The sequence below is a fragment of the Henningerozyma blattae genome, chromosome 5 (genome assembly GCF_000315915.1).
Source record: "Henningerozyma blattae CBS 6284 chromosome 5, complete genome".
Classification (NCBI taxonomy): Eukaryota; Fungi; Ascomycota; class Saccharomycetes; order Saccharomycetales; family Saccharomycetaceae; genus Henningerozyma; species Henningerozyma blattae.
This window is the reverse complement of record NC_020189.1, coordinates 1-17190: the sequence shown is the minus strand read 5'-3', so window position 1 is coordinate 17190 and position 17190 is coordinate 1. Positions and strand designations below refer to the sequence as shown.

Genomic DNA, 17190 nt, shown 5'->3' with positions numbered 1-17190 from the left:
AGATAATAAATATGGCTGAAAGTATCCGAGAAACTAATGGGGATTACTAGCGTAAAGATTCTTCCTTTTTTTCTGATTTAAAGAATTATTTATGTTTTATTGTATTTTTACATTTCATGTTATTTTCATTGATCAATTCGCCTCAGCTTCCGTTTCCGTTTGTTGGCCAAAAATCTCGTTGTAAGTGACATGAACTTAATAGGAAATTCAATTGAAAAACCTTATAATAATACAAATGTTATATAGTTTGACTGACATCAGTTTATATTTTTAAACATTAACTTGGATTATAGAATTTACTGATAAAATTTATGAAAATTATAAACCATACGAACAGAAAATTTAAGGATGAATTTCTATGGCAATGTATCATAAGAGCCCCTTCCAGAGGAGTAAAAAAATATTCTTCGCCAAATATATTTCTACTACTACCTTTCATTCATTGGATGCTTAAAAAGGAAATTATAACTTGAAATAGTAATATATACATTATAGTGTCTCTTCAATTTCAATATCTCCATCATCATCAGTTCTAGACATATTATCGTCTTCCTGGCGTTGGTCATTGTTAGATACAATTATTTCACCAGAAGGCAAGCCTGCATAACTCTGAGGCAGTAACTTATCACCGTAGTCCTTGGAGGTACTAGTTTTGTTTTCAATTTCATCTACATATACATCATCATATTGAGTCTGATCCTTTTGTTCAGTGTTTTTATTGGCTTCGATAATATCATTTTCTTCGTCGTCATCCAAATTCACATAAACAACCTCTTTTGGTTTCGAAGGATTTACTGAATTATCATTATCTTCCAATAACACTGGATGTTCCTCATCGTTAGTGAATGGCACTACGTTTGCTAAGGTTGCAGAATTCTGGGTTAACTCTACAAGTGTGTTATAACGACTAACAAATCTCTCTCTAGTTTTAACAGTTGCTTGTAAAACAGATGGAGCATTTTTATTTCCTTCTTTAATAGAGTTCTCTCGAAGAATATCAAATATCATTCCAATATCCTTAAAGGTGACGTAAGAATTATAAATATTATCTTCACACAATGTAAGATTCAAAACTTCAAAGTCTAAAAGAATTTCGCTCGTAAGAAATGCCAACTTTCCATAGAAAACTTCTAGAAACTGTCGAATGTTCTTCATTGAATCCGTACATGTTTTGAGCAAAAGTGTCACATCTTCAAATATCACCGGGAAGTCGTTTGCCTCTACTTCTTGCCCATTATTTCCTGTATATTTGTTATCATCATCATCATCATCGTCATCATCATTATATTGGTTATCATCGTAATCGAAGAGCAAAAAGGTATCATTCTTATAATTTAATTGTATCTTAGGAATTTTTGACACTGCATTGGATTCACCATCCGCATTTGTGCTACGGGTTACGAGTGTTCCACGTAATAGTTGCTCAGCGGCTTCTTTGGCAGATTCTTGAAGATCTTCTAGTTGAACTGTGTCAGTAACAGTGTCTCTTTGATAAGATGAGCTATCTTCAGAGCTGCTATTATTTAACTGTTCATCTAATACTACCTGCAGATCACCCGAATCTTCATTCATTATAGAAACAAATATATGAAACAAAAATATTAATCAGAAACCTCACTGAAAGAGGAAATATTAACATTTCTGCTCCGCTTAGATCTATATTTATGGAGATGTAAATGATGTTCATTTTCTAAATATATTTAATATCCGAAATCTAATTTTCGGATTGAAAAGGAAAGAAACTAAAATAGCGAGCTGCTTTCCTGAGATTTACCTTATTCTGACTAGTATAAGAAAGTGACAGTTATTAAAATTTGTAAAATAGATAGCACATTAAAGCGGCAGAACAAACATAATTATGTATCCAAGATCTACAAAATTTGATAAGCTTGGAATATCAGTTGAGAGAAATACTCTTCAAAAAAGAAGAAATTCTCAACCTTTCCTGAAGAGCAATTATAAGAGAAAAAGTACTTTAGCAGCATTGAGACAGGAAAAACTTTTTTCCGTCCTCAATCGACATACCCTTATATTAATTCGTTGTACTTTAACTCAAACTTATTACTAACATTTTTAATAATATTGGTTTGAACTTTTTATAATTTAATACCATATTGTCATTCTCCCTTTTTTATATTTAGCATATCGAAATACCCGCCCATTAAAATATAACTCCGGAATAAGTTATAATAAAATTTTAGATAATGAAGGAGAGGAGTTATCTGCTAGTGAATCCAGAAATGGATATTTGGATGAGGAATCATCCAGTTCGAAATTACTTTATCACAATGAAACTTCGACTTCCATGGATGATCGGCATGACCATATATTTGATGACAACTATTTAGAAAATTTTGAAGAACTGTCAGAAGGATATTCTTTGCCACGGAAAACAGTTAAAATTAGAAGAAAGCTAGACAACTCAACATTACCCAATAACAGATCACTTTTAAATACTAATATATTACCTGATTCATTTCGTAAAACATTCTCCTTTGATTATTTTAATAGAATGCAATCTGAAGCATTTGGCGATGTTTACGGCTCTGACAAAAATTGTATTATATCTGCACCTACTGGTTCTGGGAAAACAGTATTATTTGAGTTAGCTATAATGAGACTAGTAAAAAATTCAGATTACAAAATGGACAATATAAAGATATTATACATTGCACCAACAAAATCTTTATGCTATGAAAAATATAATTCCTGGGGGAAACTATTTTTAAATCTATCAGTGGGAATTCTTACAGGTGATTCTTCTGTCTCTGAATCTGAAAAGGTCAAAAAATGTAATATAATAATTACAACACCTGAAAAATGGGATGTATTAACCAGGAAATGGTGGGATTACATTAAGTTATTCGAATTAGTGAAACTAATTCTGGTGGATGAAATTCATACACTAAAGGAAAAAAGAGGGGCCACTTTGGAAGTTGTTTTAACGAGAATGAATTGTATGTGTCAAGATATAAGAATTATTGGAGTAAGTGCTACAATTCCAAATTTAAATGATATCGCACTGTGGTTAAGAAATTCTGAAACATATAACAAACAGACAGCTGCAAAAGCTCTTAATTTTGATGATTCATATAGACAAGTATCTTTAAAAAAATACGTCCAAGGTTATAATTTTTCAACAAAAAATGAATTTCAGCGGGATAATATATATAATACGAAATTACCAACAATAATTAGAGATTTCTCGAAAGGCAAACCAATACTAATATTTTGTCCGACTAGATCATCAACTGTTGTTACAGCAAAATATTTAGCTCAAAATACGTGTTTTCAAAATGACAAGAGCCATAGAAGCTCATTTACAGCGAATATTTCTGATAGAACTTTACTTGAATGTATAGGACAAAATATCGCATACCATCATGCAGGGCTATCACTGGATGAAAGAAAATTGGTTGAGGAATCATTTAAAAATGGAAATATTAAAATTTTGTGTTGTACTTCTACGCTAGCAGTTGGGGTAAATCTCCCTGCCTTTTTGGTGATTATAAAAGGCACTAAATTCTGGTCAACATCAACCTCAGAAGAGTATTCACAACTTGATATCTTACAGATGGTAGGTAGAGCTGGAAGACCTCAGTTTGAAAAAGAGGGTTGTGCAGTAATTATGACGGATATGTGTATGAAACAGTACTATGAAAATTTGATCAATGGGACTGACGAGTTAGAAAGCTCTTTACATTTAGAACTTTTAGAACATCTATCAGCTGAAATTTCGATTGGAACAATAACTAATGTAACTACAGCTCTTGAATGGTTAAAAAATACTTTTTTCTACATACGATACAAAAAAAATCCTTCCTCATATTATTCAGTGAATCATTATTCGAAAATAAATGGTTTTCAAGATTCCAAGCTACTCCAATTTATTCAGGCATTACTAGAAAGACTAGAGAAGGCTGAAATTATCGAATTAAATTTGGAAGCAGGAGACAAATATAATTCTAAAATAAACTGTACTGCCTACGGCCAGGCTATGACAAGACATTACATTTTATTTAATTCTATGACAAGTTTTATTTCTATCAAATATTCACAATCAGTTGCAAATATTCTAAATACCGTTTCAAACGCAGAAGAATATAGTACTATTAGGGTAAGACAAAATGAAAAAAAGCTATATCGAGAAATCAATATGTCACCATTAATCAAATACCCTTATCTGACGAAAAATCAACAAAGTCAAATTATTGATAATCGAAGCCAGAAAGTCTCTCTCATTATTCAATATGAATTAGGGGGATTGGAATTTCCATCATATCAAGGTGCTTCTAAACTGCATCAATCTTTCTTACAGGACAAACATTTCATTTTCAAACATTGTCTTAGAATTCTTAAATGCATGATTGACGTATTCATATTTAAAAAAGATGGGGTTTCGTTAAAAAATACATTATTTTTACTAAGATGTGCCACAGGAAATTGTTGGGAAGATACACCAATGGTTCTTAGACAACTAAAAAATATAGGTTTGGTTTCTGTAAGAAAATTTGTGAACCATAATATTCTTAACTTGGAAGAAGTATCCAAGTTATCCGAATCCCAACTTGAGTATTTCTTATGTTTAAAAATTGGAAATGGAATTAAGATAAAGAGAGACATAGAATCACTACCTAGTATTCAACTCCGAGTAAAATTAGAAAATTGTTCAATTCAAGGCAAACAATTATTGGTAAGATTTGGAGTAGAGATTAGTTCAAAGTTTAAATCTACTATGTGGCATGGAACTCATTTGTCAGTTAATATTGTAACCATGAAAAGCATTGGCGAATTAATTGATTTTAGGAGAGTTAACTTATCTCATTTACGTGCACCAAAATCATTTACCGTGGAGACTATTATTTCCTCTAAACAAATAGATATTGAATTTGAGGCTAATTTTCAAGAAATTGCAGATATTAAGGATTCTAAAATTTTTACATCAAAAGACTTACATCCACAATACTTTAATATTCTACGAGAAACTGAAAGTTTTGATGCTTTAAATAGATGTCTTTTTGTCCCAGAAGATGGTAACACTGAAAGCTTAGATAGTATGTCATCTGATGATTCTATTTTACGGTATTTTGATGTGGATACTTCCGCAAAGGATTCTCAGTCTTCAAAACAGGCCATACCTAGCAACCAATGTCCTGAGCTCAAGAAGATTACTGACAGAAAACGATATGAAAATGGGAATTATTCATGTAATCACAAATGCCATAATAAGGAAAACTGTAGACATCTTTGTTGCAAAGAAGGCATCCCTGAAACGTTTTTAAAGCTCCCCAAAAATCAAATATCAGGGAACACTATTCAAGAGTCAGAACAAAACATTAACAAAAAAAAAATACATAAAAATAAAGAAATATCAATACTCCTTTCAAATTCATTTTCAAATTCACACATTAATAAAGAGAGTAGTTTAACAGAACATTTATTCCAAAGTAAAAATATCCCCGAAAAAATCATTACCCAAAAGGATTATCATCCTGAGTGGAAATTAAGAAGTTTTGATCTGCCAGTCAATATACCAATATTAAATCTTGAAAGTTCTGAATATGAGGAAGAAGTTCCAATTGATAATATACCAGTAGATTTCACTCGACAAATCAATGAAACTTCTAATATATTAATTGATAATAAAATATCAACAGGATTGCGTAGTGGCTTAGAGAGTGATACAAAAAGTATAATACCAGATAAAAATTTTAATTTAAACAAAGATGATATTATTAAAGTTGATAATTTATCAACCAGCTCTTCGAGCTCTGAAATAGAAATATGTGACAATGAAGCTGGCAGTATTGGAACCCTGTCATTTCTTGGCTCGGATGTCATTTTACTGTAGATCGACTTTTGATTTATCAGATAATTTACATTTGCTATAGACTTAGATTTAGTAGAAATTCTATTCTGTTACGTAAATGCCTATATCAGTATATATTTTATCAGGATATAAAAAACAAATATAATAAAGTTAAATCGGAAAAAAAAAGTTAAATCATAATCATAACTCATAATTTGAGGAGGGGAGGAGGTATCGAAAGTTGAAAAAACAGGGGATAACTAAAATTTGTCTATCAACTATCAAATGACAATTGTTTAAGATCGAAAAAGATAATTTTTTATTTTCCTTAAATGGTACCAACAGTCTTACCGGCAGCCAATCTCTTTTGAGTTAATGCAGCAATAATAGCAGCACCAGCTCCTGAACCATCTTCAGCTGGAACAATTTTAATTGGATGTTCTTCCATTGGCATAGTCCAGTCATATATTGAAGCCAAACCTTCAGCAGCTCTTTGCTTGAAATCTGGGTACAAATTGTAGACAGAACCATCAGCAGCAATATGACCAGTTTCATAGCCTCTTTTTTGACAGATGGCAGCAATACCACAGACGGCCAATCTAGCAGCTCTAGTACCAATTAATTCAGAAACACGTCTAATTAACTTTCTTTCAACAGTGCTTGTTTCAATACCTAAATCAGCTTGGAATAATTCATCAGTATTTTCCAAGTTTTCGAATGGATCGTCTTCAATTCTAGATGGATAAGAAGTATCCATGATGTATGGGGTATTTAATTTGCTGACATCTTGGTTCTTAAAAATGAAACCTTGTTCATGTAATTCAACCAAAACTAAACGTAATAATTCCCCTAAATAGTAACCAGAAGACATTTTTTCGAAAGCTTGTTGGTTTGGTCTTGGTGATTGTTCATCAATAATAACATCGTATTTAGTTCTTGGTAAAATTGCATGTTCACTGTCGAAAGAACCATATTCACAGTTGATAGCCATTGGAGAAGAAGCTGGAATGTCGTCAGCCAACTTACCATCTAATTTTTCAATATCTTTAACAACTTCGTAATAAGCACCATTAACACCGGTACCGAAAATGACACCCATCTTAGTTTCTGAATCGGAATATAAGGAAGCAACTAAAGTACCAGTAGTATCATTGATTAAAGCAACAACATTAATTGGGATTTTTCTCTTTTCCAATTGTTCTTGTAATAATGGAATAACATCATGACCTTCAACATTTGGAATATCGAAACCTTTAGTCCATGTTTGTAAGACACCTTCGTTAATTTTATTTTGAGAAGCTGGGAAAGAGAAGGTGAAACCCAATGGGATTGGGGAAGAGACCCCTTCTGGGAATTGTTCATCAACAAAACTCTTTAGGGAATCAGCAATGAAAGCAAATAACTCATCTCTGTTTTTTGTGACTCTCATTGGGCCTGGTAACTTATATTTAGATTGAGTTGTATCAAAAGTACGATCACCACCCAATTTAACTAAAACAACCCTCAAATTAGTACCACCCAAATCAATAGCTAAGAAATCACCAGATTCTTTACCAGTTGGATAATCCATAACCCAACCTGGAATCATTGGAATAGTACCGCCGGTCTTTGATAAACCTTTATCTAATTCGCCAATGAAATGCTTGGTAACTGCCTTTAATTTGGCATCGGAAACGGTAAAGATGGTTTCTAAGGCATGTATTTGATCTTTCAAATTTTGAGGGACATCAGCCATGGAGCCCTTTCTGTGTTGTGGTTTCTTTGGACCTAAATGAACCATTTTAATTAACGCAATTGATTTTGTTTGGTATTACATCTTCTTAAAATTAAAAACTGAAGAGTAATTAAAATAAAAGCTTAAAAGTAACATAAAATAAAATTAAATAAAAATGCTAATTCGCTCCAAATACAAAAATTTTCAAGTGTAAATACAATTTAGCAATTGATATTTATACTTTTTAACAAATACTAATTACGAATTCTCATCTTACTGGAATTAGGATAATTGCCAATTGAGAACATTGGCAAAACAGTAAACGGTAAGACGAATGCAATATGAGCCTTATCGCCAATAGTGCTGCTTTATTATCTATGGTTTCCTTTTCGCAAATTTTCTGGAGGGATTGGGGAAAAGGATAGTGTTAAGGATGTCCAGGTAACATTAGTTGGAAATTTGAATGCTTTGAAAAATTTCGAAAAATTTGTCTTAGCATCCACTTTCTCGTGTCTGGATCTGTGTATACCGGTGCAGTCGTTTCTCTGAGGTAGCAAAATGCCTGCAGAAAGAAATGGCTGCACCAATAAGGTGATTACAAAATTCTTCTAATATTAAAACAGTTGTTGAACAGGAACAAGTTAGAAGAACCGTACTTTAAACTCTGTGATGAGCATCGCTCGTAATTTATTTTTTTCCATTGAACTGCATTTGTCTTACCGAATTAGGCGGAAAATTTCACTCATTTGTTTTTCGAACCAAAATCCAGGCATCCCGGAAAAACTAAGAAACTTCGTAGTGCCGGAGCATCGCGCGGAATATCTCTTTGGTCCTGCGGTTTTTCTTAAAGCGTCGGAACAAACCTTCCGACACCACGTAAATATTGAAGAGATATCTTGTCTGAAAGAGTAAAGATCCCACCGTTTCCTGTGAATTAATATCTTTGCAGGCTTGATAGACGTCATTGATACTGTTTTCTATCAGCTCTAAAGCATCAAGTATTCGACTTACGGGATGCAATACCTTATTGTCGAAAATTTTTGGAAGCATTTGACCCAATTTTATTTCTTTTTATCAGTTTATTATAGAAGTAAGAGTGAAACACGGTAAAAAGAGGAAAGAGTTGCTGAAAAGAAAAACGGAATTACTTGAAAGAATCTGGGGTATGAGATTTTTACTTGATAGTATCGTTGCTTTTTTTTATCATAAGAAATGATTCTAAAGAATGAGTTGTCCCCGCATTAATTATGCAGTAAAGTAATTATTATTCGGTTAGTATGCTTCTTTATTTGGCAAATATGATTATAATTTTCTTTTTATTGCATATTCCAACTTATTTATTTTATGAATTGAAGAAGTGCCCAGAGAATTAAAGAAAAACCATATGTAATTTGTTGTAAGAAAAAATAAAAAAAGAATTTTGTTTTTTTCGTGTTTGTAAGCGAATATTGCTAAGATAATAATGATTAAATCGACAATTTGGCTGAAATCGTGTGCCTATTCTATTTGAGAATTTTTTTTCCTAAATTGCCTTTGTGAAAAGTTTTTCGATTTTATTTGACACATTCTAATCTAGTTGATATCTTGAAGGTATTAGGCCCATAAATTTAGGTTACGAAATTATGCATTCAATATTTTTAGATATTTCTTGTCAAGATTTTAATATTGAATTCAACAACAATTTCTTGGCAGTGGCGTATATACAGGCAAAGAATTTGTAGTTATCCATCGATATGTTATTATTATCTGAGTGATTACTTCGAACGATTTGCATTTTGTTTTCTTAATACATGAAAATTACTCAATTATGATTTTATGAGTTGAAATTCATTTCAAATGAAAGGAAAATATTTTAGGAACATGAACTTAGATATAAAATTGGGTAAATGAATTTATTATTAATAAGCATTAATGAAAAGCTAAAACAGATATATATTTTCATTGCTTCAAATTAATATTTTCTATACTATAAGTATATTATCGTAAAACATGAATATTTGTCCAAATGAGAAGTATCTAGTGCACACTAAATGATATACCGGGCTCAGTATCAGGAAGTTGGCGGATTAATTTTCCCATAGTGCATTCAGTGAATCATTTCCAGTTTATAATGTTTCATTTTGGCCAAAATCTGTGTAGAACTGGGTTGAGAATTGAATAACAAATGGAGTAAGAAGAGTCTTACAGACGAACCTGATACTTGTGCGTATATAGGATTCAAGCTTTAATTTTTACTTCTAGTGAATTGATTTTGAAAGTGTCTTAAAAAATCATTAGCTTTTAGCAAGCCGAATCCATAACTATTAATAATATATAATACTAAATCCATGAACTAATAAGCTGGTCTAATGATCACCAAGAGGCCAAAGCAAATAAATATGATATTTTATATTTATTCTCAAAATGAAGACAACTAAAGCAGATCATCAAATATAACTAATATTAAAAATACTCTAAATAAACTTTTTAGTACTCGAAGTAAAATGGCTAAGTAAATAGTCAACTCTTATCTCATATAAATTGATTCGAGTATTTCTATAATCTAAGTTTTTTATATTCTCTGTCTTTGTTTCAAGATTTGCTATTTTCGATATTTCTGTTCTTTTGGAATTCGGAGTTTTCAAACCTTTTATTTTTTTTCGGTAATAAAACACGATATAACAAAATTCTGTGATATTTTAAAGTCTAAAAGTGTTTCACAAAATGACGCCACAAAAGAATATTTCTACTAATATTATAAATCAGTTTATAGTTGTTACGGTTTTAAATTACATAAGAAAAATTCCAGGAAGACTTTGTTTTGTGACAACTTCTTTAGAACTGACGTTATCCCTAATATTAGCGGCTAATGTAAAATATAAAAGGCTTCAAATTAACAAATAAAAGAACACATAATAAGCAATGAATTACTCAGCTGTAAAGCAGAAGAATAGAATTGATATATTTTTGTCAACTCCTTTTTTTGAAAGTGGAAATTTAAATCGTTTTTGTGGCAAGTATTATCCTTAATTCATGAGGTGGGGACTTTTAATCCCTAGTTTAACACTAGGATTTCCTAAAAAAGAAGAGTAATATGCAATAACAATGCATAAGTGGGGTTAATTAAGCTAAGAATGGTAAAATACATTCTTTAGCATGTGCTAAGGGTTTTTTGAATAGATTAACTCTTATTATTTATTCCATAACTTTTCCACTTAGAGTAATTTTAGAACAAATATAATAGATAGAACAATCCTTTAAACTAGACACTTTCTTTTTAAAAATACATTAATTCTATTTGATTGATTATAATAAAAAAGGGTATATGGAAGTGTATAAATTGAACGACTAATTCTACAATAATCCAAATTGTATCCATTCCAAAATGCTAAAGAAAATTAACTCTAGTACACTAGCTAACAAAGATCACTACTATTATAACATAAAATGGCTGGTATTGCATTTGAAGACTTGGAAGAGTGTATTACAACATACAGCTCAAGTAGAAATAATAACAGCTCCTTAACATGGGTAAATCTAATGTTAACCTCACAAATAGTCCCAAAAGATTCGTATAAATATTTAAAAGCTATCTCAACGAATGGTAAAATAAAATTTCCTACCTGTAAGGAAAATGGACATGATATTACTTATTTTGATGAATATTTTGCATGCAAGGGATATTGGGACCCTTACCGTGGTTCTTCCAAAACTGTTTCTGAGCCAACAATGAATGACTCTAAACTAGTATTCACAAGGGCAATGCAGCTTCTTTCCCAAAATCGTTACAGAAAGGGACTAACAACTGCTAAAATCAAAGATTTGCTAATTAAAAAGTATCCCAAAGATTATAGAGGAAACAAGCAATTGACTAATACTGTATCGTCATTGTTCCGTTCCTACTGCAATAAATTGATAAAAGGTGATGTAAAACTCTTGTTTGCTATTGATTGGGGAAAAAATAGGCTTAATAAAGAAGTGAATTAAAACAATGGGTACAAAATATGTCACAAGGTAATATTTGCGACGATAAACTAAAGCCAATTGAAGATAAAGAAATGCTAAAAAATCTTAAATTAACCAATAATTACAATAATAAAGGATTACTATCTTCAAAAAAAAATGTCAAGGGAAAAGTTATCAAATGTAGACCAAAGAAGAGGAATATTGCTGCTAAGGTAGTTAAAAACTTTTCAAGAATAGAAGACGATATAAGAATTACAGGTATGGATCCAACAAATAATTCAATGAAGGTGTTTGATGAAGAATTTAATAAGTTGATAGGTGATTGTGGTATTGATTGGATTCAAGAGGAGTTTTCTTGTCTTGAAGATACAATTACAGAGGAAATACCAGTAGTGGGCCCTATATCTATGTGTGATGATACTTTTGGCGAACTATTCTTCGGTAATACTGAAAGGGATCTTTGTAAAGACTCTGATGAGCTTTCAGGTAATTTGAGAGATATTAATGATATTAATGAATCATTTGAGACGATAGATAGTAGTTTGCTATTCGAAAACCATGCTGATATCATTAGAGATACTTTAGATATTACAAGCGAAGACTTGACAATACAAGAACAACAAAATGTGTTGGAATCAAAACAATCACCAGATATTACTACCGTGTCACAAAATTGTTTCATAAATGATATGATTTCAAATAATGTTTCACAGAGTGATGCATTCTTTATTTTTGATGTTTTAGTTTGATATAGTATCTTTGTACTGAATTATTTAATCTAGTTATTTTATATAGTGATTATTTACTTTGCCAGTTTATATAGTGTGCTATTTTAATATTATTCTCCTATTTAATTTATCTCCTTTTGGTTATAGTGAAACCTGTTGTGGTACTAATATTCTAATACTCCCCTTATTTGTTTCAGTTTTTGCAGATATCCAAAATATAGCGTCTCATGGATAGGTATAATGAATTGATATCCTTTGAAATATATGATACTACTAATTAAAGTTATTTAAGATAACATGTCTTTATATGTTAACTAAATAATAACTCATAGTTTAGGAATAATAGAGGAGTATAGTGTACTTGCAATATAACTAATAAGGTCCCAATTAAGCAATTTATGTACCAATTGATTTGCTAACAGAGTAATACACATTACAAAAGATTAACTAATAAGATAGTAAGATTTAATATTAAAGTAGTGATGCTTCACAGTATTTTATGCTTCAATATAAACTTCATAATATATTAATCAGCTAAACTAAATAGAAAAATTTCATCTGGCATTGGTCATGAGTTAACTCTTTATATTTGAAAATAAAACCTAAAAATAGCCTACATTACTTCTATTTATAAGTTCGTATCTTTATATTTATTTTTACATATTTTATTGTCAAATATTGATGATACTATAGATTAGTCCTTTATACGTAGAACAAGTAATATTTACCTAGTTACAACAGTATGAGAGTATATAATGCAGCCAATATAACTAATAAAAATCTCAGTTAGGTAATTTATGGGTTATAGGATATATATAATGAAGTAATCTGATGGGTAATAAGTTTCTATAATCCATCATGGACTCGCTGATATTCTAATCAGGAAACCTAGGCATTAAGTCACTAAAAGGTAAACGATCATGAATTGGCTCTTCATGTTGTGAAAATAAAAAGTATAAATAGACAGCCCAATATCGATTATATGTTAGTACTTTTGTATTCATTTATATACTTGTTATTCCTGGTGAGAAGAGTAAGAGCTCTCTATACTAAAAACATATTATTTGTACGGCATTAGAATCCTTAATATTAATATTGGTGTTAGTCAAGATTTAGAGAATAACTCTTTTTTTGTAGATTGTTTTATAGTATAGAAACCTCCTACCCTTCTGAGTAGGAATTAAAATTATAGAATATATATAAAAAGATAAATGTTAGATGTCGACTAAACTGCTGGCAATTTATACATTAATTTTTGGACAAGAGAAGTCAATTCATCGTCGTCTATACCTGAAAATTTTTTCACCTAATTAACCTCACAAGAGTTATGTGCCTCTCATGCTTAGTTTATCCTGTGGAAGCTACATGATGTACTTTAATTAACGACAACAAATTTTCTATTTGGGGTTTTTATTAGCAACGTATATCCACGTTATACTATATTTTATCCCAAACTAGTATATCTACTGTTGTATGTATAAAGACCATAAATATCTAACATGAGTAATAGGCATTTCCAATTTTTTTTTATTTTTAAACATATATAATTTGGTTCGGTTTATTCACAATTAACAGAATATTAGGTGAAGTAGATATAAAAGTTTAACAATTAGTAAACAAAAAGATCAAATAGATAAAAATGAAAACTATTTAGAATTTTACTTCAACCGCCAGAAAGTTACTCAAATATGTGAGTAAAGAATTTATAGTCTATAAAGATAATTGACGGAACTCATAGAACTTATAATTCATCATAAGTAAAACTATTCTACATTTATCAATTTTCCCCGGGCCATTGTTTTGTATAATATTTTGTGGAGAATTAATTTACAGTTAATTGCATGCTAATTGGTTAAAAATTGCCTCTGGCAGCTTTATTTTTATTAAAAAAAGAAAAAATCAATTGCGAACTTAATTTAAGTAAGCCTAAATCTTTTTCCTAAGATGATCATAATTAGGGGAATAAATATTTCCTTTAGCTACCGAATTATTAAAAAATTTCAACAGATCTAAGCTCTAGAATAGTTTTTACATGGATATCTGATATAGTAATTAAGTATTTATTTGGGAAAACTGTACTTCAGAATTCTGAAGAAATAGTACATAATTTTTCAAATTAAATTATTAAGGCTGCTCATTACAAGTTAAAAAATAAAAAACCTGCTTTTAAGCATTTTAAAAATCATAACAAGTTATTAAAAATATCATAGTGAATACTATGTTAAAAATATTTATACAAATGGCCAATACTTATTCAACTACTATTTTATATATTTTTGTTTTTTGCATCTTCAGCGTTTTTGATATCAGATGAAAAATTAATAAATACCATTACACTATCCAGTACAATACTCACCATAGTGAAGTATACAGCCACAAATTATAGAAACAATATAATTCAGGCAGACTTATTCATTGATATATCAATTCCCTCAATTCTGTTGAATAATGGATATCTCTAGTGGAATTTTACTATACAATCTTTTGAAGACTCACTGAACCTAAAGATCAACAGATAGACACGGAAATTTTATCTGAGTTTGAAAGAAGTAATGGATCGAAACAGTAGGTACATATTACTGAAGTAGCCCCTAAAAGCACAAATAAAAGACTAATTAGCTCCAAACAAGTTTTTAAATATTTACACAACCATATCACAGAAGGCTAGCTTAAACGCAGATTAGCACGATTTTTAATTATAAAAGGTCCAAACAATCAGAAGTTCCAAATAAGATTACAAAAATCGTTTAATCGACCATTCCAAAAAAAAGTTAAAGAGAAGGTGTTGCTTTTGGGATCTTGAAAGGGTTATTACATACATGCAGTATAAAGACCGTATACCGAAAACACTTATTAAATATTCTAACACGCTTTATAGTAGTAGATAAAGTGCAAAATCTTTCTTGTTTGTGTTGAATCATACTATGAACAGGGGACATAGCTAGGTTAGGGCAAATAACCGGAGTAATAGAATTAGAAGAAGTATTATTAGATTCAGTACTCATTTGACAATAAAGTGTAAATTTTAATCCGTAAGGTTTTAAATTATAAAATATAAAATAATATACAATAAAGTAAATCAAAAGTTCAGGCAAATATTTAATAAGATTTTTTTTATACGCCTTTGAGTTAATAAAAATTTTTACGAAGTTCTTTATTCTATTTGATTTGCGAAGGTACACTCTTGATAAAGTTGCGTCCTTTTACAAACACAAATAGAAGAGAAATTCATGAATTTAATAAAAAAACTCCGGAGCTTCTGATATTAGTAGGAATGAAATAGCTTGATGCTATTATCTTACTTATATTAGTCGCACAAGGCGGCTAAAATAAGTGACACGGATAATAAGATACGAACAGTAAGCAACGACATTGTAACAGTGTAAAACAATACCTTAAGTAGAAGTATAACTTAGCTTATATTTCAACAGTTTGAATTTTTTTCAATCATTTTATAAATTGTAAGACGGAAGAATCATACATATTGCTCATTATAAGTAACAATCCCACATGAGAAAGTGGTTATTTATCTGTAATTGGGAGATATTATTGCATATGCTAGATTAACATGAAATATATAATCTGTTACTATTTCTATATAGTTGATGAATGGAAAACTTAAAGAAAATATAAAATTAACCTTTTGACTCAAGAAAAATAGTTACAAGACAAAAATATTTTTTTATGTCAGATTAAGTGGAATAGAGAGTGGAAATTTAAAAGAAAAATAATATACCCATTAAATTAATAGTATAAAATTAATTAATATATTTGAATCATATGATAATTTATTTTTGATAAAAACACAAATAGTTGGCGCAATGTAACTCGAGCTCAGAAGTATAGGGATCACAATGCTAGTTAGTAAACAAAATGTAGTGTATAGTGTTACAATATAAGCTATACTCTAACTTAATACGTGCTTATACACTGTTACTATGCCGCTATTTATTGGTTTTATCTTATTATCCGTTTATCTTAATTTAAGCGCCTTGCACGATTAATATAAGCGAGGCGCTCATTAGAAATGATAGTATCAAGCAATTTTATCCCGGCTAACATCAGAAGCCTCAAAGTTTTCTTTGAATTCATGAATTCTGCTTCAATCTGTGTTTGCAAAAGGATATAAATTTTCAGGTGTGTACCCACGCTAATCAAATATAATGCAGAAGTTCGTGAAAAATTTTACTAAATCAATAGTATATAAAAGATTGTCTTTACTGTTGATTTATTTTATTGTATATTCTTTTATATTTTATATTTTAAAACATTATGGATTAAAATTTAGATTTGATTAACAAATTAATACTGATCTTATGATCCAATAGTAGTCAACTGCTTAGTTTCCGAAATGTGTTGTAAACCAACTTAGGAGTACGATACACTTAAATAGTAACTACCAAAAACTTAACTTAACAATCTTATTAACTTAACACCAGTTAATCCTTCGAACTTACGAATATAATTGTTGTTTTTCTTAAACTAAATAACTATATAAAAGAACTATAAATTTATGTCTTAAGTCTGGAAAAGCTGGCCTTTAAATACTTTTCAAAGGTCAACGCCAGCTTTTCCATTTTACTTTAATTGGTCTGTTTATAAACTTATTTACAAGGGTAGGAGTGCAAAGTTTGAGTAATGCTGGCTAACTAATAAAGATTATGCATCGAACCGATATTCACAGGGATGCAACTAGCAGCTGCTCAGTGTTGTGTACAATTGCAACTTGTAGATGAGTATAAAGTCGATCTCGTCTACAACAGAATCCAAGTTCCTCTCGGTAGCCAAGTTGGTTTAAGGCGCAAGACTGTAATTTGAAATAAAAAGGAAATCTTGAGATCGGGCGTTCGACTCGCCCCCGGGAGATTTTTGGCAATTTTTTGGTGTATCTGTCGCGTAGCTATCACTAATTTTGTGGTTCCAATTCTATGTATCTTGTAAATTCTTCCTCCTTCTTCTATTGCAGCAAGTCGGAGTTCTAACTATATTATACT

The 17190-nt window shown here is 30.3% G+C and overlaps 4 protein-coding genes and 1 non-coding gene across 5 annotated transcripts; 3 read left to right on the top strand and 2 right to left on the bottom strand.

The window, feature by feature from the left end:
* Window positions 1-489: 489 nt before the first annotated feature.
* On the bottom strand, window positions 490-1572 carry RMR1 (Rmr1p; the record flags this gene model as incomplete). Its single annotated transcript, XM_004180547.1, has 1 exon — window positions 490-1572. The coding sequence occupies one exon, from the start codon at window positions 1570-1572 to the stop codon at window positions 490-492; it is 1083 nt and encodes a 360-aa protein (XP_004180595.1).
* Window positions 1573-1858: 286 nt separating this feature from the next.
* On the top strand, window positions 1859-5851 carry HFM1 (DNA helicase; the record flags this gene model as incomplete). Its single annotated transcript, XM_004180546.1, has 2 exons — window positions 1859-2042; window positions 2142-5851. The coding sequence occupies 2 exons, from the start codon at window positions 1859-1861 to the stop codon at window positions 5849-5851; spliced, it is 3894 nt and encodes a 1297-aa protein (XP_004180594.1).
* A 286-nt stretch (window positions 5852-6137) lies between these two features.
* Window positions 6138-7589, bottom strand: TBLA0E00110 (uncharacterized protein; the record flags this gene model as incomplete). Its single annotated transcript, XM_004180545.1, has 1 exon — window positions 6138-7589. The coding sequence occupies one exon, from the start codon at window positions 7587-7589 to the stop codon at window positions 6138-6140; it is 1452 nt and encodes a 483-aa protein (XP_004180593.1).
* A 3917-nt stretch (window positions 7590-11506) lies between these two features.
* Window positions 11507-12217, top strand: TBLA0E00100 (uncharacterized protein; the record flags this gene model as incomplete). The annotated part of the gene is made up of 1 exon (XM_004180544.1): window positions 11507-12217. One exon carries the CDS (start codon window positions 11507-11509, stop codon window positions 12215-12217), a length of 711 nt encoding a protein of 236 aa, XP_004180592.1.
* A 4753-nt stretch (window positions 12218-16970) lies between these two features.
* TBLA0Etrna5Y lies at window positions 16971-17062 on the top strand. The gene is given in 2 exon segments: window positions 16971-17010; window positions 17026-17062. It is a non-coding gene; the product is annotated as a tRNA-Tyr (tRNA).
* Window positions 17063-17190: the final 128 nt, after the last annotated feature.